Source organism: Parasteatoda tepidariorum, chromosome 2, assembly GCF_043381705.1.
Source record: "Parasteatoda tepidariorum isolate YZ-2023 chromosome 2, CAS_Ptep_4.0, whole genome shotgun sequence".
NCBI classification, from domain to species: domain Eukaryota; kingdom Metazoa; phylum Arthropoda; class Arachnida; order Araneae; family Theridiidae; genus Parasteatoda; species Parasteatoda tepidariorum.
Genome location: NC_092205.1, coordinates 72034003 through 72060043, shown reverse-complemented (window position 1 = coordinate 72060043; position 26041 = coordinate 72034003). Strand labels below are relative to the sequence as shown.

At 32.4% G+C, this 26041-nt stretch overlaps 3 protein-coding genes across 5 annotated transcripts in view; 1 reads left to right on the top strand and 2 right to left on the bottom strand.

Annotated features, from left to right (window-relative positions):
* The first annotated feature begins 338 nt into the window (after positions 1-338).
* Positions 339-13729, top strand: LOC107442284 (substance-K receptor). Of its 3 annotated transcripts, XR_011636176.1 has the most exons (8): positions 354-693; positions 2337-2490; positions 4053-4258; positions 6505-6687; positions 8897-8998; positions 9128-9352; positions 11698-12259; positions 12495-12870. XR_011636176.1 is itself a non-coding variant. In XM_016055814.3 (7 exons), the coding sequence occupies exons 1-7, from the start codon at positions 466-468 to the stop codon at positions 11800-11802; spliced, it is 1203 nt and encodes a 400-aa protein (XP_015911300.1). In that variant the 5' UTR covers positions 343-465; the 3' UTR covers positions 11803-13729. The 3 variants fall into 3 exon arrangements, 2 of the variants coding, with proteins under 2 accessions (XP_042900586.1, XP_015911300.1); XM_016055814.3 differs by having other exon boundaries at positions 343-693; positions 11698-13729; XM_043044652.2 differs by lacking the exons at positions 9128-9352; positions 12495-12870 and having other exon boundaries at positions 339-693; positions 11698-11950.
* A 2779-nt stretch (positions 13730-16508) lies between these two features.
* LOC107442277 (short-chain dehydrogenase/reductase family 9C member 7) lies at positions 16509-23435 on the bottom strand. Its single transcript, XM_016055801.3, has 6 exons — positions 23326-23435; positions 21486-21563; positions 20190-20402; positions 18787-18969; positions 17880-18012; positions 16509-17409 (listed from the first exon to the last, which is right to left on the bottom strand). Exons 1-6 carry the CDS (start codon positions 23399-23401, stop codon positions 17001-17003), a joined length of 1092 nt encoding a protein of 363 aa, XP_015911287.3. The 5' UTR covers positions 23402-23435; the 3' UTR covers positions 16509-17000.
* A 751-nt stretch (positions 23436-24186) lies between these two features.
* The window catches only part of LOC107442280 (dehydrogenase/reductase SDR family member 9-like), a gene marked incomplete in the record, with an annotated part of 12846 nt that continues 10991 nt past the window's right edge, over positions 24187-26041 (bottom strand). Inside the window, 2 exon segments of the mRNA XM_016055806.3 lie at positions 24187-24593; positions 25379-25511. Coding sequence (XP_015911292.3) covers positions 24239-24593; positions 25379-25511 — 488 coding nt within the window.

The following is a 26041-nucleotide window of genomic DNA, read 5'->3' as shown; positions in this document are numbered from 1 at the left end:
ATTTAAATAAAGTTTAGAAGAAATTGAGGCATGAAAACTATTGGATAAAATGAAGGCGAAGCGAATAAGTGAAGCGAGCTGAAATCCTGAAGCGACGTTAAAAACCGATAAGCAGTACGGTGGTTAGTGAACGATTACGAACAAAAAAAGTACAAACTGAATACTATATGGATTATTAAAAGCAATCTATACGGTATTTTAGAATCAATCTGACCTCAGAAATTAATACCTTTTCATATTTCTGTACTTTTCTGAACAATGTAAGTTCCACGCTCTCGACGAGTTACCTATATGCGTAAAAGATAAGTCCTTATCCATTCTGATAAGGTAATCACAAATTTTGAAGCTACTTCAGAGACCTTCTGTTTCGCTATATGAAGTTGTTTCAATAAAATGTCAATAGGTTTATTTTGAAGTAAATGAACCAAACGGTTTCTTTTTTTACCAGTTAATATGTATTGGTAAATGAAAACTATTTCAACTGATAAAATGGCTCTGTTGAAGCCATTTATTTATGATACTTCCCCAGTGTCGGATTTTAATGTTAGCAACTGGAATTTCGCAAATTTCACCACACTGTGGATTAAACTGCCTACCCATGAAATTGCTCTGAAAGTTCTAGCACTTCTACCTATCATGTTTTTAGGAGTTTTTGGAAATGTAGCTATCCTTGTTGTTATGATGCGAATTAAGGTATGTCTTGGTTTACAATGTATTTTTATATTTTTTTCGCTGTTCATTAGGTTGTTATAAAATTAATAACAATTTGATAATATTTATTAAATAATGAAAAAGTAAAACATCCGCGCTACAGCTTGTTGTGAACTAGGGGAATCATGGAAGTTAAAGTTCCACAATTTAGTGTCCAACGACATGATTGTGGTAATGTTTTCAGCATTGCGCACAGGCCGCCTTTACTTCTCAGACAAGTTGGTACCCATCGATCTCAAGCTAGGTGGACTTCAAGCCGCACTGGGGGGTCGAACCCCTGTTCTTCATAACGATATTTCAGTGCCTTAACCACTGACCCATTGCGGCTTTATGAATAATAAACAATTTAAAATGCCTTTTTTCCAAATTTAAAATAATAAAATATGTATTATGATTATTAATTGTGATTTTAGATGATCTAGTAAAGCATGCTAGTACAATTCAGATTTAATAAAAAAGGTTAACATAAATCCGAAATCGGTTATATCATGATAGCTAAGCAGTGAACATGAAATGTTATGTGCCTTTTTATTCATGTGTTATGTTATTTTGAAATATATACTGTTAGTAATATCCTAAAAACTAATACTTATTAATTTTAATTGCCTAATTGTTCAGCATGATTCTTCGGTACAACACGATTCGTGTTGAACCGAAGAAAGTGAAAGGCATTCCGTTTCCTCATCTGTGTTGCACAGTAACTACCTTTCGCGTTATACAAACGGTAGTCACTGTGCAACACAGTTGAGGAAACGGAATGCCTTTCACTTGAGTCATTACCCTGTACTCAATACTTGATCTCATCGGGAGAGATATTGGGAGGCTAGACGCAAATTAGATTCTACGGACTGTACTGTAGGCTGACTTTATTTCCTTTGTTCGCTGCCATTTTGTTACTGCTTTTACAGTTTTTCCCATGTCATGTCTACAGTTGTCTTTGTAATCTGCCACTAGAAATAAGAAGGAAAAAAATATGAATAGTTAGAGAATTCGATTAAGCAGCCAATTATGTTCGATTAAGACCTTATTAAGCAGCAAATTTATACTATATAAAATCAGTTATTGAATATATATTTGGGTGTGACGTATGGGTGTGGCAGAAACCTACTTCTTGGCCATGGATGATGCCCCTGGAAAACAAAAGCAATCGCACCCCTTACCTTAATGGCCTGCGACAAGAACAATAATAAACTTATACTAATAAAAGATGGCATGTTTAACAAAAAAGTGTCCCAAAACTTTGCGGTGGTTTGAAAATGGAATTAAAGGGAAAAGTATCTACAAAACTATTAAAAAATGCGTTTTGCTATCCGTCAGACCATTATAACTAAAAATATGTGCACTTAAGTTTGTTAAATTTTTCTTCACACAACACCACGTTGTTTCTACAATTAGTAATTATTTTCAAGACATTCTTTTATAGTTTTCTCATTGAGAAGTATCATTTTTTTACTAATTTTGCAACTTAGTGAGAACAAATCACTAGTTTCCTGAGCAGAACATAGAAAAATATACATATTCCCTTGCTAGTTGCCTAAGCAAAACGCAGCAAAGCATTCATATCTACCTCCCTTCGCTTTTCGCCAATTGATGTATTAAATTGTCGTATTTAATTATATTTTTAGGGCATGAGGACGTGTACTAATATTTTCATTTGTAACATGGCGCTAGCTGATCTAATGACGATTCTATTCTGTTCATGGACTATCATCGTTGTTGATGCTTATCAAAACTTTGTCCTCGGTGAAGTATATTGCAAACTCGATGGATTCTTCCATGGTAAGAAGAAAGTTTTTAAGCTAAAATAAATCTTAAAAACCAAGATAAAACTTTAGTTGACTTTCAGTTAGTGATTTTTAGTTTTTAACTTTACAAATCAACAAGTGATTTGTTATTTTAGTTTTTAGCTTTACAAAATGTAAAACATATAAAAGAATTACGGTCGACTACTGTTTTTCAAAAGGGCAGCTCTTATGAGGCGATTTTGCATTTTACTGTATCGTGTGCAAACATAGAATAAATTCCGACATTCAATTCAGCAATATTTTGACGCACACCATGCATAGAGCAGAAAGCATCATTACCAATATTGATTCATAATCATAACATATGGTTGACATATGATAAGTCATTGGCACATAAAACATATTGATACACAAGATAAGTTGGCAACTTCGTGGCTAACTACAGACGTTNATTGTCCTTATCGCCAACTGGCGACGTAAGTTTGCCACATTTCGGCGTTTAGCTTGAAATCGGCTCAAACGCAGCAGCCGCTGCACAATCAAGAGCCATAATATGTTATAAAAAGGGTTATTTAAACATAGGCTGGTGGTTATAACAGTTCACATCCCCACTCCACAAAGGAGGGGGTGTGGACGAAACTGCGGATGGTTCTGGCAGATGTTTATTGGAACATGTTATTCAGCAAGGGACATGCGAAAACCATCGGTCCCGCATTAAATACTACAGAGAATGATTTAATTAGGTTCCAGTCGTACATACCTTTGTAACTCTACGTATTATGGAAAATCATTTAATGCTTCCTAATATGGAAGTGAAAGAGGAACAAGATTCTAAAAATAACTCCTCCTTTGAAATATAAATCTAATTATTATTCAATGGTATGTTTTCAGCCTTGAATTCCCAAAATAGAATATCTCTACGCTTACTCTTTAAGAGAGACATTTTATGAAGCCGAAAGAGTTTTAATTCTTTTATTAATACAAAAGTATTTATTTTTAACTCCGTAGCCTTGTAATTTTGAACCCAATCCAGAAGACAAGGGAACTCCTAGATCAGGTATTGGAAAAAGGTCTCGTGGAGGTCTTTTTGATGGAACTAACCCGCATTTGCGTTACATGGAGAGGTAGACCACGAGAACCTCTTAGGGTTCGCCTGACGGCAAGGGAACTCTAATCCATGATCCGTTTACCACTGAGGATATTTCACGTCAGTACTGTGGTCGGTGCAAGCCGGATGCAGAATTCGTATGAATCAGTCATCGCCAGGATCGAACCCCGGTTCACCTCATTGGGAGGCGAACGCTCTATCCCCTGAGCCATCGCGGCTCAACTACAGGCTTTAGAAAGTAGATGGATGGCCATTTAATTGTTTCTTCCCCATCACCATCAAGCTTTGCGTTTTATAAATTATACCCCAGAACAAATGGCATAGCTTTTAAGTTATTATTTAGGTTACTTCTTATATCTGAGAAAGGCGTAGAAATAAAAATAATGAGAAATTTTTTTTTCAAAAAAAAAAACACTATTTGAATTATCGAATATTAACACTTTGTTTTATTAAAAATGATTTAATAATTTATCGTAGTTTTCTTTCAGTAACATTTTTATTAGCCAGTGTGTTTTCTCTCATCATCATTTCTGGAGATCGATTGCTGGGCATCGTATTTCCCTTTTCCAGGCGATTGAGTAAAGGACAAGCAATTGTAATTGTTGTGGCAGCATGGGTGGCAGCTATGCTGTGTGCTTCGCCTACTGCCATCTGGCGTTGGCAGCAGAAACGCAAATGGAACGATTATGAAGAAGTAAATTTGTGTTTTTGTAATTCCCTAAAGATTATCAGCAAGAATATATCAGTGCACTTAATTTTATAAATTAGTTACTGATGTACTTAAGACCAAAATTTATTTGTCGCTTCCATGGGTAACTGATAAACATTCACAAAGCAAAACAATAAACATATTGTAAGTATGCATTGCATCTACACCAAATCTAGAGGAAGGTGGGTTAACACCGAGTAACTATGATTCGAAAGCTAAACTTTTTGACCTAAATATAACCAAGATATCCATTGTTGAGTTGTGTATATATCATTCTCGAAAAGTCATAAATGAACTACTTTTTTTATATCTCTGGGGGTACTAAATTGGAGATTGATCGTGCTCTAGATCATGTCAAAAATTACGAACTGTAGAATAAATGAATGGAGTATGAATTTGACCTCCCTGTAAAGCAGACTGACGTGCGTGTGACTGAATTCGCATTCTTGGTCATAGATGGCGCCACTGAAAAACAAGAAACGCACCGTACACCCTAAATTTGCTAGATTTCCCATAGCAGGCTTGCTGGCATTGGGAAGTGGCATAACAAACAACACTTTTTTTAATAAATTATTTTTTTTTTCTAGAAAAAGTCAAACCACCCGGTCTTACCTTACTAGTGGGGTAAACCAGGTACTTATGTAAACACTGAGAAATTTAGAAATACTGGAAATCCAGTGAAAAAGTAACTGAAATTCTATTTTATATGATAATTTAAGAAAATTATATTCATAATTTTCATGTACTGTAGTCAAGACTGGATTCAAGGACCGGAGGTATGAAGACAATTGTCACGGGTTCCCGGAATGCTGAGGGTCCCAATCAAAATTCCTTACAAAAATTTAATGTTTCACATTTATTTAATGTTTGTTTCTTTTAAAGAAAATGGTATTAAGGGATTTCTAAATTCCACAAAATAGGAAAATAAGGCTTTTTGTAATTTGGAAAAGGGCCCGTAAAATCTTAGTTTAGCCTTGAATGTAGTTATCTTCCTCCTCCGCTGCACTGCAACTTTGGTAGGCCCAGCATAGACACAAATCAAGAGGGAGGGGCTACCCAGTCCCGTCTTACCCCGCTAGCAGAGATTATCGAAACGAAACAGAATTGTTTTACTATTGGGATAAATACTTATTGTTTGTTATTGTATTGCTAATAAGCTTGACTAAAAATAATTTTTATCGCTGCAATGACCTATATATAAATAAAGAGAGCTTAAAAACAAGAGAACATTAAAGAGTTGACATAGTAAAACAAAATTCTTAACTACACAGAAGCCGTGAATTAATCAACAACTATACGTCAATAAGGTAGGTTCTTTTTCTTGACAAGTAGAATGAAATTCAGAGTTTGTTCGTTAGAAATCAGAACTAATTTCGCCAAAAAACAAGATACACGTACCCGCTTTTACCGTATTCTCTCCTACTATACTTTTAAAATATTTAGCACCTTTTTTATTATTATTATTTATTCGAGAATTAGTTTTTTTTACTGTTGAATGCAAGGGTATAATTGAATTTTCAAACTTTTTGGATTTTTTTAAAAAAGAATGTTAAAAACACTATAACTAACTTCTGCTCGAAATAAGGGGCGTTGTTTTTATGTTTATTCAATTTAATTGTATCTCGCAATCAATAGTGTAATTTGGTGATTGGAGTTTTGTTTCAAGTAAGCTTTTGTGCATACTATTCTTACATATTTGTCTTGTTTTTATTGTTCTGTATTTGCTTTATGTATTTTATATTTTGTATTGTATTCTCTTCCTGGACTTTGGTAAAACCTTTGGGGAACAGAGAGAGCAATTTTAGACTTTTGTCGTGCTCTCTCGATAGAAAAGGTTTTGCTTTTATGACTTCCGGAGCTAGTACCCCCTGAAGACGTCAGCTTCGGTTGTCATATTTATCCTTTTATTTCATATCACATTGTTTCTTTTATAACTAACTAGCTAATAAATTACATTAATGGCTGATATATAAGTTGCATTAATAACAGACATATAGGTTGTATTAATAACTCTTGTAATTCATTTATTACTTAACAGTGTAAAAGTTATTGCCATAAGGTGTTGATTTTACTTTAAGCTGTCAATGTAAATTCCAAATTTTAGAAGACAAATATGTCCTCTATCAAAAAAATCTTATCTGGATATTCGTCTACTGTTTTGTCGAAAAATATTTGCGTCACAAAAATAAATAGGTCCAAAATTTGCATTTCTTGAAACATTCTATTTGCAGATATGGTGCAACGAAAATGGATTTCTGCTGAAGTACTATTGGTTGATGATTCTCATACTTCTAGTATACATGCCTTTGACCGTCATGGCTGTGGCGTATACAGCTATTATTCTTCAATTAGAAAAATACGAACACCAGCTTTTCCTGCGAGAACATCCCCTGAAAATGAAATACAGGAAAAAAGTAAGAGCTTATTGCTGATTCTTGATCATTTTTAATGTAATACCATGAATTGAAATTGTTTTAGTTTTGGTGTATCTAATCATGATAATTCTGCACAAAATTTCTATCCATTCACTGATGCATGGAAAAAGTGTTTGTGTAACTATTATACATCAAAATAACTTAATAAGTCATTTTAAAATACATTTTTCGGTATACATTTTACGTTTTCGATATTTTAAATTCTTAGTTGTTATCTGAAATTCGTGCCTAGTTTACTCTGATTTAGCAGTAGTCAACTTCATTAGATTAAAAAATTAAGGTAGAAGAGTCTAATGTTTAAGATAGAATGTAAGGTAGAATGTTTCACGCTTTTCAAAGAAACACCCATTATGTAGACAAATACGTAATGTATAAAGTTAACTGTTAACCAAAGAGAATTCCTATCGTTCAAGTTGTAACCGTCCTTATAACCAAAACATGAACATTTACGGCATTTTTGTTCAACATCAAAAGATACCGCGTTCTAACCCTGAATGAAGGCTGGGATTTTCTTTCTAGTGAAGAAGCAAGTAAGAACATCATTACGCAATAGAAAAGGTTGACAGAAAATTAATGGCCACAGAGACAAGACAGTTATAAGAGGCAAATGTTCTGAAAACGGAACTACTGAGACCCCACCCATAATGTGTTGTCTATTTTAATCAGAGTCAGGATAGACCCAATGATACTAAACTAATTCTCAAAAGCATTCAAGTATACAGCAGCTGTTGTTGGCGCGATAACTATTGGGAAGTTACAACTATTGAAATGTTGGCAATTATTATAGAACTTAGGTTGAAGTTTCATATGTTATGAGTTAGTTTGTCAAATGTTTTCGTGGATTTTACAATAATTATATTATGTCTAGTATTGTATTGTACTTGTAATGTAACTAACACTACAATAACACAACGCCAATTCAGTAGTATGTATGACATGTTAACTCGTTTCTATCTTGGGGTACCTTTTGATAGATGAAGGTTGATAACGTCGGCAATCCAGCCCCCACATTGGTGACCGTGGACGATATTTGAACACGCTACCTGGACTAACACGCCCACTTCGATATGAACAAGCCTACGTCGATGGATGGTGCATATTTAACAGTTAACTTGATATTTTTGACTACGGCATTGTTTTTCTAGCACAGTCTTGATCACACACCACTGGAACTTATAAACACTTGACTGCTAATAGCAACACAGGAGCTATCACGTTCACCACCGTGAACTTAATACAACTTTCACGATCAGCCCTCAAAGTTCGGTGAGCTTAATGCAGCTCTCTCGGTCTTTTGCGAAACGGCTATGAATCAACTAGTGATATCCATTCATCGAATCCTATCCTAAATGAAATTCTGATGGGGGAATAATATAGTGTAACTACCATTACAAAAATACAATTCCAAATTACTAGTATATAAGATGTGTTAACTCTTTTATATCTTGGGGAACGTTATGATAGATGAAGGCTGACAACGTCGGTAATCCAACTCTCATGCTCTTTTCTTTGATCTAACTATCGAAAAATGAAATTTTTTATTTCTTCATTCTTTTTTTTTTGTTTTTTTTTTTAATATTTTACTGTGTTGTTTCCTTTAAAATTTTTAGCAGCGCAACCACAAAATAATACAGCATCACAATTCTTTTAAAAAAATTATCCTCATGACAACACAATAGAAGGTCTTATTAGCATCCTCTAATATGCATCTAATTATAAGAAAATTATTAAACATAAAATAAGGTACGGATAAGCACATAATATTTGACACCGTTACGTCCGCAATTAAGATTTTGACGTTTTATGAACGCCTTGCATGAAACATATGTAGTTAATTCATCATCATCAATGGCTCGACAGCCCAGGGTGGGCCTTGGCCTTCTCAAGAAGTTTTTTTTCAGGCTAACCTTTTTTTTGCTAGTGTTCTCCAATTTTTTGTTTTTAAGACCAAAAGGTCTTTCTCCAGGCCATCTATTGCGTAGTTAATTAGAAATAGAAAAACGGTGATGTTCTTATAGTTTTATTTTATCATGTAACAGAGTTGATCACGCGAGCTATTTGTAAAACAATCGAAAAGAATGTCTCAAAAATTTATTACCTTTCAAGTAAAAATATTCCCATTTTAATGTGTAATTTTAAACAAACGGAATAATTTTAGTAACATTTTCTTATTATTCATAATTTATAGGTGATAAAAGTTCTCTTCATGTACGTCCTAAATTACCTCGCCTTCTGGGTCCTCTTTCAAATTGTCGTATTGTATCGTTATTTCAAGGCACCTCAGCAAGAAGTAAGCACATTTCAGCTTTAAAAAAATAATATTTCAATTTAAATATTGCGCAAATCATTTTTTTTTTATTTCTTGTTTCTTATGGTTTATGAAAACGACTCATATAATTTGTGAATTAATCTCTTTCAGCTTGCACCATGGTATAGGAAAATCTATTTTCCCGCCCATGTTCTAACATATGCACAAAGTGCGATTAATCCCATCATCTACGGTGCATGCAACGAAAGCTTCAGAAAAGCATTTCGCATAACATTCCGTCGCTGTTTTTTCAAGAAAAACAAAGTGTCTCCTACTCCTCCTATTTATATTCATTCTCCTCACAGAAACATTCGACCAGCCAATAAACAAATTGAGGTACGTTTTCTGTTAAAATTAATATGAATATAATAAATAAAACAAGCTTAATGACCTAACAGGCAATGGCTGGGCATTTAATAAATAAAATTTTTCTGTATATATAAAGGTAGGATCACAATGGTCCCTGACGGCAATGTCTCAGTGTATAATTTCTAGTGCGCATGTCCAAAAGTGGTGTTTCAACTCACCTGATGGACAAACGTACTCCGACGTCAAAATCTACATCATTAATCTATTCTGCGCATTCTCAGAAATAGCAATTTTCTGGGACTCAGCATTCAGCGCACACTATGAACTAATCCTAAGTATTTTATTTTTATTTTATAGCTGTCGTTGAACGGCCGACACACTTTTTGGGTTTACGACTACCAATGTTCAACTCCGTAGCCTTGTAATTTTGAGCCCAATCCAGAAGACAAAGGAACTGTATCCTGGATCAAGTATTGAGAGAAATTTGCCTTAGTGGCGGACTTTTTTATGGAACCAATTCGCATTTGCGTTGCATGGAGAGGAAGACCTTGAGAACCTCCCTTGATTAGCCTGGCGGAAAAGGGACTCTAAGCCAGGATCCTTCTACCTATGAGGATAATTCACGACAGCACTATGGGCGGTGTAAGCCGGAGGCGGATTCGTATCGACCAGCCCTCGATGGGATTCGAACCCGATTCACCTCATTGGAAGGTGAACACTCTGTCCCCGGAGCCATCGAGGCCTCAATCCTAAGTATTGGCGTAAATAGGTAGACTATCTAGCCATTAATGACCGGACACCCCTTGAAAGGCAGGTGGACTCGTCCTGGCGGAATAAATATGCAACCTGTGGTGGGGGGAAGACCATTCGTAAGCAGGAGACGGCCATACGAGCGTTAACAGTGAAAATGAGTGGACGGTGAGAGCTGAATGAGGAGGAAAAGGGCATGATCATAGGCTCCCATCGATTTGGTCATTCCATACGTGCCATCTCCGACAAGTTTCAGATACATCCGTCAACAGTTGGTGACGTCGTGTTGAAATGGGAACGAAAGGGAGTGATAAAACCGCAGTCCCGACCCGGCAAGCCCAAAATAATGTCCGACAGGGATCGACGATCTCTTCGACGTGCAGTGAAGGCAAACCAACAAATGTCGTTGGACACTGTCGCTACCAGCATCCGGGCTGCATCTGGCAGTGTTGCCAATACACGTACCATTCGTCGGGAGCTGATTGCAAAAGGATTCCATGGACGAGCAGCAGCACATAAGCCAAACATCTCTCCATCAAACGCCCGCCACCGATTTCAGTGCTGCAGAGCACGTCGCCAGTGGACAGTAGAGCAATGGAAAAGCGTTATGTGGAGTGATGAGTCACGCTACATGTTGTGGCACTCTGATGGACGGGTGTGGACCTGGCGAATGCCCACAGAACGGTACCTACCGGAGTGCATTGTCCCCACTGTGAAGTTCGGCGGTGGAGGAATTATGGTGTGGTCCTGTTTTTCATAGTTTGGCCTTCAACCCTTGGTGTTAGTGCGTGGAACCCTGAACGCAGAAGGGTATAGAGACATCCTGGACAATTCGGCGCTTCCCACCCTGTGGCAACAGTTCGGTAATGGCCCGTTTGTGTTTCAATACGATAACGCTGCCATTCATGAAGCACATGCCATCACTGACTGGTTTGATGAAATGGGGGTGCAAGAACTTGACTGGCCATCCCAAAGAACCGACATCAATCCAATTGAGCATCTCTGGGATGAGTTGGAGCGCCGGTTGAGGGCCAGACCACAACGCCCCAAAACCACCACTCAACTCTTCGCCATGTTACAGGAGAAATGGCGGGCAATACCTTCCGCCGTGTACCAACACCTAGTGGATAGCCTTCCTAGAAGGGTTAAAGCTGTGATTCGGGAGCGTGGCGACCCTGCGCCCTACTGACTTGATACTAGCACCTCATGCATCCGAAATGAGAGGTGTCCGGTCATTAATGGCCAGATAGTGTATGTGTATATCCGGGCCACACTTTTCGATACCCACTTAGATGTCCCTGTAAAAGCGAATGACTTGTAAAGGGACAAAAAAAATCAATTTCAATCACTACCCTTAATATGTATTTTTAAAATCCTTGCAAAAAATGTGGTAAAAAAAATATGCGTATTACGCATCGTAAACTAATATTCAAATAGGTAAAAAAGACAAATGCTACAGAAATCTCTTAAATCAATGCTGAAGAAGAATTAATAAATATCAAAACAAGTTTGATTTCTGGGTGAAAGTTAGCGCTGCAAAGTTAATACTGTACCAGCGCTGCAAATAACAAAATGTTTCTTTTTTTAAAGTTCAATTTTGATTGGTATCCTATATATTGCAGGAGAATGGGGGTGAACAGCAAGCACCAAGCACACAAGAAACTGAGTTGAAGGAGACGCCAAACAAATCCACCGAGACACTCATCAGAAATCATCACACCAAATAATTATTTTATCAATGTCAAAATTACCCTGACTTGTTTTAGTTTACTGACTGATATTGAAATTTCTTTAGGAATTTTCCATTCGATAGTTCTGAAAAATTTCTGTTACTTTTGTTGTTAAAAAATTGGAACCGGTTATATGTCCTACATTCGGTTGTCCGACAGCTCAAATCCTCGATTCCATTTTTCGGACAGCTCATTTACCCGATAGGTACGTTTTCCCAAATTTACATTTGCTCAACATTTTATTTTCCCTACATGTATATTTGCCCGAGAGAGCAAGCATGCAAGAGAAATAAATATAGAATTTTTTTGTCGGCAAACGTTTTAACCCTCTTAAATAACGCTTGCAATCTTTTAAGCAATACTTGGAACCTTCCAGAATTATAGTTAATTCTGGGTAGCATTATAGGGTAGAGAATGCACTGTTGAACTAATGATAGTTGTTGGGCAAAGTATAGTGCTGCTTTGAGGAGAACTCCTCCAGACAGAAAGTCTGAGCCTGCTTGCTGCTATGGTAACAAGCGAGAGCACATTTCTGAAGGGGGTGAAATGGAAAGAAGATGTCGATTGGTTTACTCACGACGACCTACGCTAAGGTTAAAAAAAAATTATTCACCCCACACCCCTATTCGAAGTGACCTTACCTCGTAACCATAGTACCCGCCACGACGAGAGACGGGTGTCTCGAAGAGTTCTCCTGAGAGCCGCACTATAACCTATCTGGCAAACGTACCTGTGGGGAAAATAAGCTGTCGTGCCAAACGGGTAAACGAAGTCGAGCAATAGAGCTGTCCAGCAATCAATTGTCGAGGAAATGTATTAGACCTTCAGAAATGTTTACTTTTGTTAAATCATGATTTGTTGAATTTGTCTTCACTCTGTCCTTTTCCAAGACCTATTTGCATTAGATATTTATATGTATACAGTAATTACTCTTTATAGAAATACTCTGTGAGAATTACTGTCCGTACCTATTTTTCATTAAATAACAAATGAAAATTCAAAATATCAGGAAAAGTGCGTATTTTAAAAAGACAAGCATTAAATTAATACAAGGGTTAAATGAAATATAAATATAGCGCTTGATAAGGTGATTTGTCTAGAATTATGGACAGTTTCTTTCTTGTTCGATGCTGTATAAGAGCTTAATTATATAGTAGTGTATGCCGAAAAATTCAAAGCATCATTAATCTCTAGAGGTAGTGGAGAAAAGTTTATAACGGCACTAAGAAGTATGCAAAATCCTTTTAAAATTAAATTGATATCTACTGTCTAGTTATGTGCCCAAAAGTTGCAAAAAATTAGCATTAAAATGCTTCATTTGTACAAAATACTGTATATGTTAATATCTTAGCCACTCTAACGCTACCAAAGTTTGTTCATTATATGCTAATTTTATATAATATATATCACACTTACTTCTTTTTGATGATATCCAAGTACAATTGATTAATACACTAATTTCGGTGATGTTTATCTAGTAGAAAATATTAACTTATAATTATATAATTTTTTACATAGTCATTAATAAATTGTTAATTACAAGTGCTATCAAAATCCATCAAATAGTTGATAATTTTTCCGCACTACAACTTAAAGATATAATTTTTATTCTTCTTTTTTAAACATTTTTAGACTAGCTTTTAGAGTTTTCAATCCATGTCGACAGAAGATATCAACTCTAGCTATAAGATTTTGCATACTCCTAAATGACAATAGTTGACAATTTTTCCGCACTACTATTTAAAGACATAAAATATTTTTATTTTTTTCATCCTACTCATATAGATTTGCCATATATCAAATGTAACTATATCTTGCAATTTATTTTAGCTGCATAATGACTTTTTACTTTTTTATAACATTGTATTATTTTTCTTAATTTGTATTGTTTAAAAACAAATAAATAAAAATTTTGCTTAATAATTTTATATTATATTATTATAAGTGGAGTTGAACAGCTTACCCAATCTTGAAATTACGTTTATCAATGTTTAACTCCGAAGCCTTGTAATTTTGAACCCAACCCAGAAGATGAGGGAACTCTTGGATCAAGCATTGGAGCAATAAACTAGTATTCGTGAAGGACTTTCTAATAGAACTGATCTACATTTGCGCTACGTGGAGAGGTAAACCATGAAAACCATTATCACTCATGATTAAGCCCAATGAACACTTATCTTTTTAAATACGTCTACAAATTTCATTTTCTTATTTGGTAATGTGTTTATTATTATGACTCTAAATGCTGAAGCAACGTTTCAGGAAAAGGAAAAGCCTTCTTAGTACATGAACGTATTTATCCAATACCAATAATTGATATTATTTTGTAATTTGAAAATTAATTATTTCCATTTTAAGTTTAATGTTCTCTCATGTTAAAGTGAGAAACCTTGATTATGTTTTTACGATTTTACAACCTTTCCTCTAAAATGAATTTAGAATACAAAAATTGTTCAGTACATTTTTATGACCTGTATCGATGCAGGTTATAAAAAGATGCATTATACATACTCGTGTAAAAAAAAACTTTTAGAATTTGAAGAAAGATGTAATTTTCATGCAAAGAAATAGGCACATAAAAAGATTCCTTTGTAAGTAAGTTTTTTTAAGATTTTGAAAGCTTCCAAACTACTGTACATAACTAAACATCTCAAAAAAAAATAATAAAACGTTCCAAATTTTATAACTAGTTCCTCGACAAGAAGCCGATGCAGTGCACTTCGATTTTCTTCAAAAACAAATAATCATTTGACAACCGACTTATCCAAAAATTGAGTTTATAATTTCCATTTCCGTGAGAAGTCAAAATTCTTCTCATCAAAATTTTATATCATTTTAGTTAAAAAAAAATTTAAACCGAAATGATTAAAACAAAATAAATTTAAGAATTATTTTATTCGATTAATGATTTTCAGAAACTTAGGGTACATTCTTATTAGATCTAGTTTGACCATTCTGCCTAAAATGCACCAAACAGATCTTCTATTTCTTAATGCACACTTAATATAAATTTTTGTTTTGATAAAAAGTAACAAAAGAAAACACAGTCACAGAAAGTTAGCATAAAAATAAAAAGTTTCTTTTCAAAACATTTAACTTAACACAAAATCATTTGTTTATTAAAAAAAGAGAAGGGAATGTTTGAGTACTCTAACTTAGCTTTTTGGCTGATCTTAGCTCACTCCAAAATGTTCAGACGCGGCAGTTCGAGGAAACGAAAAAGTTTAGTAAGAGGTATTCCATACTTCCGTTTTTGTTGTAAACAAACCATTTTGTGTTGAATTAAATTGTTGCGAAAACAAGCATTTAATTTAATACTAAATATTTTCCGACATTCCACTGACTGTATTTTTTATCGTAACTTTTTCATGAAATCAAAAATTTATATGAAATATTCATTTAGAAATTAGGAATCTTATTAGTACTTTTTAAGCAGAAAGGTCAAACCAGATCTAGTAAGAATGTTACTTAAGTTTCTAAGAATCGTTAATTGAGTTTGATTATTCTTTAAAATTATGATTTTTCCCGTTGTTTGCTTATCTGACAGAATTATTTAAAATATTGCTAAAAGAATTATTATTAAATAAAGAATACTAGCTTTACATTGAAATTATGAACTAAATAGTTTGAAATGTCAGCAGCCAAACGATTATTCATGTTTCAAAAGTTCAAGGAATTTGGAGCTCGCAGCAAAATCTCCATTTAAGCAATTCACCAATATCTCCATTTTCTCTTAAGATTAAAATCTTTTAAACCTTTTCGACTGTTTTCGAACGAAAGCTTCAACTCAAACAATTCGACCATTATTAAAATGTTTGTGAAGAAGCTGAAAATTAAAAAAATAAATAAATAAATAGTTTGTAAGAACATAACTTGTAAAACCAGCAATCATTATAAAATACCAAACGATTTTTTTCCCTTCTCTTCTTTGAAGAATAATTTAAAACTGTGTTTTATTTCAAGTGCGTATATCAACTTACTATACAACGTCATGAATAAAATTGAAATTCTCCTATTACTTATAATTGGTTATGTTTTGAAGTACCGAACGCATGCTGGTGTATATAATAGGAAGACTAGTAAGTACTCTGAACTGAGTGGGTTTTTTTCATTTATTTTAAATTTAGAAACTATTCCATTTGACTATCGTTGATATATAGCTTGAATTATATCAATCGAATTTTGGTTTTAGTCTAGTATTTACAATTGAATTGTAAATTGTCCTAATTGAAATGCACTTTCTTTTATGAAAAATTAATTTTCATAACATTTGCTGAAGAGCAAATTAAAACTTTTAGTGAAGTGTGAAGAACTTAATAAATTTTTCATCAAATTTTCTTTGTGGTTTAATAACTTGACAAATGACATAGCCTAACTGATAAAAATGAGGCATACTTTTGAAAATATAAATTTTCATTGATTTACACACACGTAGAATATTTTCACAAAAAATATCTAAACTCTTTGTTGTCATGATATGATTTACAAAAATAATCAGTATTTTGAACAATTTAGTTACATACCCGCATATATAACTAGTAAAACACCACAATTGTTTTAAATTGATAATTTTTATTACTAATTTACTTATAAGCAATTTTCTCAGCCTTAAAATTTTTTAATTAAGAATTTTGATTTATATAGGTACTTTTTAAAAATCTTCAGCCTACATTTTATTAATAAATTGTAAAATATCAAGCAAAACATGCTAAACACCGAGGGGAGATATTTTTTTCAAAATGATATAAATCCACCTCAGCTTTTCTTAAAATGCTAAGTAGATTTAAAATAGAGATAATACGAATTTCAGAAGCACTAATTCGATTACCCTATGTCCTGACTAATGTATACTAGAAGTATATTTTTTAGTAACGTTCAGTTTATTTATTTGCTCTATTTTGTGCAGTTTTTCTTGAGATACGCATACACTGTTAAAATCTACAATTAACACATTTCCTGTTGGTTGATTGTGGTTTCTGTGGAAATCTATTCATATTTATGAAAATCACTGATATATATTTATATTTCACTAATTTAAGACAAGAGTAACTATTCTAAGGTTTGAGGATATCTTAGACATTGATCGCTATGAAATAAATAGGCTAAATGCTATAACTTGTTTCTTATGTAAATTTACAAAACTTTTAAATCAAAACTTAAGGAATGACATTAAAACATGAGCCTAAATTAATAAATTATTTATTACTAGGAGTTATTGTTATGTTCGAAGGCTTTAAGACTTGGGGAGATAATTCCTTCTGAGTCACCATACGGGGTTTTGGAAAACCAGTCACATGTAAAAAGAATCTGGTAATTAAATCTCTGTTTATGTGCATCTTTAATTCGTAGTCCCAAATCAATATCCTTGTAAGTTCGTTGCGACAAGGTCTGTAAGCAGGCCAAGGGCGCTCCAACATGAGAGCTGCTTCCAATGCGTCCATAATTTTGTACATTTTTGGTGATGCATACGAAGTGTACCAATTCACATATTTCTTCAATTCTGGGAAATAATTTTCTCCATAAAGGCGTATGATAGTGTCATTCTCTGAGGCCATTGCGGATTCGATGCTTTTACCTATTGATTTACTACTCGTTAGTTCAGTACTGCAAAAAGAAAAAAAAAGCATTACTTTATTCAATTGTATTAAATTGATATAAAAATCCGTTCTTCATAAAGTTAAAACCACTTTTAAATACAAATATATCACATGAAATAAACATACAAACATAACGGTTGCTCTAAGGAAGCATAGTCTTCGGTGTCAAAACGCAAAGATGAAAAGTAAGTTACAGCACATTAACAATGAATAATATATTCACCGATTTGGATGAATAACACTATAAAATTAACGATAAAAATAACGAATAATTTTACGTAAAAGAAAACAATAATATTCAGAAACTAAACGTAAGGAAATTAAGTTAATATGTAGGGTGTTGTTGTGAAATGACGAACATATTTACATTTTTACACCATCTGTTGTTGTTGTTTTTTTCATTAATAACTTATTTTGAATTTTTAAATGCTTCCTTTTTTCGTATTGATTATATTTGATTACATGGAATATACTTACTCAAATAGCTCTGGTTCTATTGAAATTACTCGAACGCCCCATTCATCCAGTTCTTGCCGTATGCTGTCATTGAATCCAGCTACAGCAAATTTGCTCATCACATAAGGAGAGGCATGTGGTACAGAGATTCGACCTGTAAATAACGCGTTGGCGTTATTCATTTATTTTGCATAAATCCATATAAAATAAAGTTAAAAAAAAATTGGGAAACACATTCAGAATAAAATGATCAAAATTGTGATTTACTTTTTCAAAAAGGATCGAATATTGAACTGATTTTCGAAAACTTATGTTCTGTTTTGTTCTTGTCATATCCTGGCACGCGTTCAATTTTTTTTTAATTCTATGACATTCAGATTTTCTGATTCATATGTCATATTGCATCCCATATCACAGATAAATGAAAAAGAAAATACAATTGAGTAATATTTGTCGCAATGTGCGAAAACTTAGTGAGCCAGAGCGTGACCCTTTGAAACAGAAAGCAGCCAGCACTGACATCCCATTTAAAATTTTGAGCATAAAGTAAAAAAGTCCTGCCTGTGGATACACCATATAAAAAACCGTGTATAGTCCTATGATGGTGTATTCGAGAAATTGTGAACTCATCTGAGAATCACATTCTATTCATTCATTCTATTCATTCAGTCATTCTATTCATTCATTTATTCATTCTATTCATTCTATTCATTCATTCTATTCATTCATTCTATTCATTCATTCTATTCATTCATTCTATTCATTCCTCTCAGTATACTTACCTTTGTGTTTTTGTTTTACTATTATTTCATTGTATTCGCAATTTTTGTAAGAAACTATAATATGTATAATAATTTTAATGAAAAGTATTATTTCCTATAAATTTGTATTATCATTATCTAAGAAAGAAGATTTTTAAAAACAATACCTAAAATACTGGTTAAGTTCACAATTCTTCCTTTGGACTCTCTCAACAATGGCAGAAAAGTCTTGGTCATTCTTACTACACCCAAAGCATTCACGTCAAGGCATTCCTTGTAATCATCCATACTCGAAAAGTCTACAGAAAATCCTTTCTGAATTCCTGCGTTGTTGACAACTGCCCACAGCTCTGAAAAATTTAATTATTATTATAAACTGTAAGAATCTTTTTTTTAAAAAAAAATTTCTTTTATTTTGCAATACCTAATGTAGATATTAATATAATGCGATTTCAAATCCGTGAATGTGTTTTTTGAGAAAGATTTAATCCTTTATAAACCTAAATTAAGTATTTGGAGCATAAAGCGAATAAAAAATCGTGTGGTGTAACAAATCCATTACAGATTTTCATTTATGTGTGGTATTACAAATACACATTAATTTATAAACAGCAGTTTTAGATACCTTTTCTTGTAGATTTAGAAGTATGAATTCAATTTTAAATTTATGTGAGGTAAATATATAAGATAAATATATATATTAGAAAGAATTTATGTAATGTTAAAATTTATAAAAAAAAATTATTATATTAAAATTTATTTAAGTATAAACATTTTAAACATTTGGTATTAATTTATTTATTTTTGTATATTTCAAAAGAATGTAATATTTAATCACTCACAGAACAATATATCGTCGGTTATGATCATCATCTGGTGCTAGAAGAAACCATTACCTAAAAACTTTGAACAAAACATCTCAAAATCACGTATTCCAAACTGGCTCAAACAAAATCCTGTGAACCAGTGAACCAATTTATGGGAAATATTATGCAATATTAAAATAAATCCACTTATTTAAAATAAAACACAAAAATCCCACAACCGCATTTTCAAAACTGGCTGACAAAATATCCTTGGAATGTTAAGTTACACGAAATTTGAGCACAATTTATTTATTTATCGGGAAGGATAACTATATATCTTCATGTATTAAAAATTTGTTGTTGTTGCATGAAATTTTTTAATGTTTTTATGTTAAGTACGTATTCTCCTTCTTTAATCTGAATTTGAAGCATTTGACTCGCGATCATTTTTTTTAAAAATAAATTTTGGTAAATGATGATTCAGAGATGGGTTTCAAAATAATAAAAAAATATGTCAGTTCTTGTCAACATCGTAGAGAAAAAATTCATTGCATAGTTTTCCTGGAAAGTGATTCCTCGAAATATACCTTAGTAGGCTCGATTATAGTATATAATATATTCGAAATATATTTAACTATTTTTAAGGCCCTGGTAAAATGTTATTGAACGTAATACAGGGTGGTTTATTTGGACAGTTGTATAACTGTTGGAAAAACGTTTCAAATAATTGCAACGCGAGTATTATAACTGATGCGAAACATTACTTGTTTTCCCCAAGTTTTTAAGAACAAAATCCAATGCTTCTTTTACGCTTTCTTCTTGCCTGACATCCAACTTGAAAACTTGCAAATTCTTTGAAGTATCTTTGTTGAGTTCCGTTGCGCCCGTCCCAGATGGATGTAAACAGCTTGCAAAAACTTTGAAACCTTGAGTGGCCAGATTTCTTGCAAGAATGTTTCCGAGTCCTTTGTCACAGCCTTAGAAACAAGAAATCGCCATAAAGTATTCAAAATTAGTGAAGAATAAAGAGGACATTTTTAACAAATAAAATATTTAATTTTATCCCATAAAATGCGAAAAATTACTCGATTTGAAATTTTTAAGTTGTAAAAGAATGGTTATTAACGCACTTTAAAAAGTAAATACTATCGAAAAATTTTAGCTCTGAGTAAATACATGCAAACAGAATTTATTTTATTCAAAATTTAAATTTGTTAAAAGCCATTGTTTAACCAAATCTTTAAGCCAAACATAATTTATAGTTATCTTAACGCAATAAGATTTTAAATTTTCTTTAATGGCTCAATTAATAGCGAACTCAATAGATTTAATTAGGCCAATGCTCCTTGTGAATCATTCATAGGCTAAAAACTCTTTTTACTCATTTATGGAAGAATTTCATTAAAAAATACCGTGATATTACAAAACAAAATATTGTTAATCGAATTAACACATTTCAATATCGAACAGTATATCCATACGCATTGAAACAAAAAGCTATTTTGATATATTTACACACTCTGTAGCACGCAAAAATGAAGTTTTTAAAGGGAAAGGAGAATATAAGTGAATATTTTAGAAATATAAGTGATGAGCGTTTAGTTTAGTTGTGGCTTTGCATTCAACAGATTAAAAAAACTTATTTACGCGTCATTCCTATAGCGGCTCAACGCCTTTGCTTAGTATTCCGAAATTATAATAAGTAACAAAAACTTTTTTTCAAATTTTGAAGTTACGCTTAGTCAACCAAAAGTTTTAAATGCTAAAATCCTTCCAATATTTAAAACACAAAAAAATAATGAAATTTCTATTTTCTACCTAAATAAAACTTCTAATTCGTATGAAATTCATTTAAATGCAATTAAAAATTCCATCTTTATTTTTTATTTTTTTAAGAGAAAGAGAGAACCTTTGATTGTTCATTATTTGGTTCGCAATTTGACTATTCCAAGGATTTTGGTTTATATAAAGGCTCAATCACATTTTTAATTGTAATAAAAGTAAGTTATGAAAGATTGCTCTGAGCTTTTAAAAAATTATTACATTGAAACAAAACTTACCTGTAATTAAAACAGCTTTGCCACTGGGATCTACTTTTCTACCTGAATATCCCCATTTTAACAGCAAAGAATGGGATCCTAATTTTGTAATAACGATGGAAATAGCATATAATTAATGCACTTTTTCTTCACAAATTAAGGAAACTTAAAGTACTTCTATAAAATTGAGAAAGATTTCTATACATAATGATATAAAATAAAATAAAAAGCTTAACATCCTTAATCAAAACAATTGTAATAAGAAATTATTAAATTTAAAAAGAAATCAATGACGTTAGGTAAAAAGTTGATCATTGAATAAAAAATGATAAAACTGGAAGCATCTCAAAATCTTCTTAGCAGGGTTTTCGAAGCACGAAACAGAGTTTCGATGTCTTAAATTCCTGTCAAAAATTGTTTCAGCTCTGTAAGAATTACATTTTAATTGAAAAGAAAAAAGAGAAAGAATTATATTTTAGCAACGTGGAACAACAACAACAAAAAAAACGAACGAAAGAAAGAATAAGATTTTGTTTGCTTATCTGCTTGTTTAACTGTCAAAATTATGTTTAAAAGGCGCAACACCATTCATTTTAAATTAAGTCGATACTGCTAGGTTTGCGAGAAAATGCAAAATTCTCGCTTAATTATTTAAAAATTAGCTTTAAAACAATTTTTTAACGCATTTTTAATGCAAAATATATTCAGTGAAAAATTACACCCTGCCATCTACCATACTTTTCAAGAAAAAAGAAATAAAGTAAAAAAAAATAAGAATTCTCATTTGTGCATTATCTTTCGCCTTAGCTTTGAAATTCAGATGGGTGATGTTCTCTTAATAAGTATATTTATTTTAAAGTAAATGGTATACAAATTAAAATTGGTATACAAATTATCTAGATAAAAAAAAACTTTATTTTCTTATCTTCTGTGCCTAGGTTATAAAAAATTTGCATGCAAGGGTTTACATTATTATATATTATACTCATTTTAAGTAAACAAAATTATATATTGCAATTAAATTACATATAATATTAAATTTATTTTAAATTCTAACCAGTTGTTTGCTTTATTGAAGGAATCACTTGTCTTCCTTATAAAATTTGGTACTTACGTATTATCGCAACCAGGTTGGCGCGATTTGTAAATTTGAGTAAGAAAGTATGAATAGAAAGAAAATGTGCATTTATTAATTACAGATAATTTTTAATACAGTTTCTTACATTATTTTATTCATAAAACATAATATATTATTATGTTATAATAATATATTATGATAATATAATAACCTATTAAATATTATAATATATTATAATAAAATAATATATTTTATAATATTTTATTCATATAACACGTAGGGTTGCAGTAAGTAGGGTCGCCAAATTTGGCGATTTATGCGAATTTTGGCCTGGTTGCGATAATACGTAAGTACCTAAAATTTTTACTATTTAAGCAGCACTTTAAAAGTTTATTACGAAGTAACTTTTTTTTTATTTATTTTTCTTAATATGATTACTTATCTGTATAAAGTAGCTATTCAACTTGGAGCTATATTGTATTACTAAATCTTTTACTAAGAAATTTTTGATAGGTGAAACTGATTAGCTCGCCAAAAATGGGGAATTGGTGAAATTGTAACTAGAACACTTTTACAAATACTTTTATATGTCATTCCCGATGAAATAAATAGTTGAATAATTTTAATTAGAAACTAAATGCAAAGTTGAACAACAAGCAAATGAATTTTCTTTAAATCTTTTAGAATTCGTTACATAGCAATACAAATTGTATTAATTATAAGGAAAGTTAAAAAATAAATTTCGCATCCAAAATAAATCTTTAAATAGATAAATTTTATTACCATCTTTAACTTTCATATGCGCTGCTTTTAACAAAGCTAAATATTTTTGAATATTCATATTTTTAGTTTTAAACATCAATCGAACTTCGGCAACGTATAAATAAAGTAATTGTTTCATGTCCCTGTTAATAAAATATTTCAGTCATGCTTGTCTAAGCCTTATGAAATTAATTCCACCAATAAGAATTCATTACAAAGCGGGTTTTTTCCCCCTAACTCCTCCAGCGCCTGACTCGCGTGCTGGCAGTCCCTGTGGTTACGAAAATAAGTTAATTCGAATAGGAATTAGTACTTCAATTCTCCCTTGTTAAAAATGGTTATTCTATCGTTTCCTTGACAGTGGAAAATCTTAGATTTTCAATCTGGAGGAGTTCTCGTGATAGCTAGTCAGTATACTCTAAAATAAACTGGTGTATCTCAACGCCAAAAATGGTGTCAACTACTTTACATCAAAACTCTCTTAGATCTAAGTGATTCACTATGCCAAGAGCCAAGGATGAGTTCCTGGTAGTGTGGAAAACCAGAAATTTTCTTTTACACTACTTGGTGTAATGTAGCCGCCTTTGTTTTCATTATTCATTAACACTAAAATTTATGATTATAGTAAGATATAATGCACAAGTGAGTCAGTAAAATTATTTTTATGACATACTACAAAGCACGAATTATTAATTTAGGAGATGCATGTACGCAATATTTAAAATAAAATTAGTTTTTAAATCAAAAATACACATAGCGTACACATACTGAGAAAATATTAATATGAATTCAGAGAGAGAATATTAATATAAATTCGGCTTAATATGAATTTGTTATTCATAATTAATAATGCAAAACATTAAAAAAAAAAACACCAAACTCTTATTTTCTACCAAATTTATTTTAAAACGCACAATATTTTTAACAAACACTTTCATTTTACATCTCTTTCATTAACACGTTTAGGTTTTATACCACCACTCATCAAAATCTTCATTAGAACATTTTGATAATTCGGTGGAAGTACCTCATACACATGCATTAAAATTTTATTCCAGAACGTTCCGCAAGGTCTGTATACCACGTCTGGATACACTGAACTAATGGCTGAGTCTATACACTCAATGACCAGATGGATATCAGTCGATGCCTTTTGCATAAGAACTTTCATATCTTGTTTGTGGGCTTCAAAGTATTCCTTCCCATAATCTTCTAAAATATCCGCATCTAATGAACCAACCATTATATCAACTAAGCGATCGATATGCTCCGCATTTATCAAATTAGTCCTAGAATGAAAAAGAAAAAGCTTTGAATAGCAAACATAGCAGCAACTCATTTCATGTATACAGTTTATTTCACTAGATATTAAAAACCATTATTTACGAACGAAAATTAGATAAAGTTAGTTGTAAATTTAAAATGTTGTCAAAACGCATCCAACAGTTGAACATTTAAACAGAAAAAAATACAATAACTTTATTAAATAATACTTATTATATATTTTTACCACTTTAATATGTTATTTTCTTTTCAAAAAATATGTGCATGTATAAATTTATATGGTCCTAACTCTGAGTGTTTTAATACAGATAAATCTAGAAGAAATCGCCAATTCATGTCAAAAATCACGTGCTCTGGTTGAACCCTATAAACTTGTACCGTGATTAATAGTTGGTTTTGAAAGAATTTGTTGAGTTTTCGAAACAGTTATATAGAAATTTCGAAATCTAAAAAGTAGCTTTTCTGTAAAATAAATTATGTATAGATGAAGATTTCAGGCTTAAATGTTTAATGAATTATAATTTCGAAAAATAAAGTTAATCTTACTGAAATTTGTCATTGGCTAAACTTAGTATTTGCCCGAAACTTATTCCATGCTACTATTGTATTTACTTAGTTAAAAACACTTCGATACGTTGATTTTCTGTCACTTTTCTTCAGATAACGCGTTTAAGTTTTCATGAATCGCTGAACTCAGCAGACTTCAGTACTATAATGCTTTTTTTAAAAATGATATTTACAAATATATCACATTTTGCACTATCAACTTGCGATAACTGAAAAAACTTACCGAAAAAAGTCTGGTTCAATAGAAATTACAGGGACTTCCCAAACATTAAGCTCGTGTCTTAAGCTATCATTGAATCCAACAGCTGCAAACTTGCTTGTCACATATGGGGACATTCCTGGAAATGCTATTCTTCCTAAAAAATAATTCAACGTTATTGATCAACTATAACTTGCTTAAACGTTCGGTATTGTTACATAAAATAAATCTTTCCCGCAACAGCCCATTGAGGGCCAAGGGGGGTCAAGGGTCAGGAAGGTTAAATCTCCCCAATTTCATGGCTAGCGTTGGCAATGTGATCAGCATTGCTCACCACCAGCTTTTAATTTCTAGGCGGAGTGATTGCAATCGATCTAAAGTTAGGTGTACTCCATGTCACCACCCGGAATCGAACCCTATACATTTCTTTTACTTTCGTGTCATTGCAATATTGTTCTTAGCGCGTCCATAAAAGTATTCAGATCACAATATACACAGTCCAGTCACATTAATGTGACCACCACCTACTTTCGACTTCAACGTGAAATAAGCAATCACAGAAGGCAGGTGGCAGCACATTACAGTGGAGTGTATATAAAGGATGTTCTAGGGCAGTGTTTCCCAAAGTGTGGTACGCGTACCCCCAGGGGTACGGGAACAGTTTAGCGAGGGTACGTGGAAAATATT

Coding starts and splice junctions, on each gene's coding strand:
- LOC107442277 (XM_016055801.3), bottom strand. CDS start 23,401: ATGTTTAAAACTAAAAATATGAATATTCAAAAATATTTAGCTTTGTTA. Junction 20,403..21,485: donor CAAAGCTGTTTTAATTACAG/GTAAGTTTTGTT, acceptor CTTGTTTCTAAG/GCTGTGACAAAGGACTCGGA. Junction 17,410..17,879: donor ATAGAACCAGAGCTATTTGA/GTAAGTATATTC, acceptor TTCTTTTTGCAG/TACTGAACTAACGAGTAGTA.
- LOC107442284 (XM_016055814.3), top strand. CDS start 466: ATGAAAACTATTTCAACTGATAAAATGGCTCTGTTGAAGCCATTTATT. Junction 694..2,336: donor TTGTTATGATGCGAATTAAG/GTATGTCTTGGT, acceptor TTATATTTTTAG/GGCATGAGGACGTGTACTAA. Junction 8,999..9,127: donor TCAAGGCACCTCAGCAAGAA/GTAAGCACATTT, acceptor AATCTCTTTCAG/CTTGCACCATGGTATAGGAA.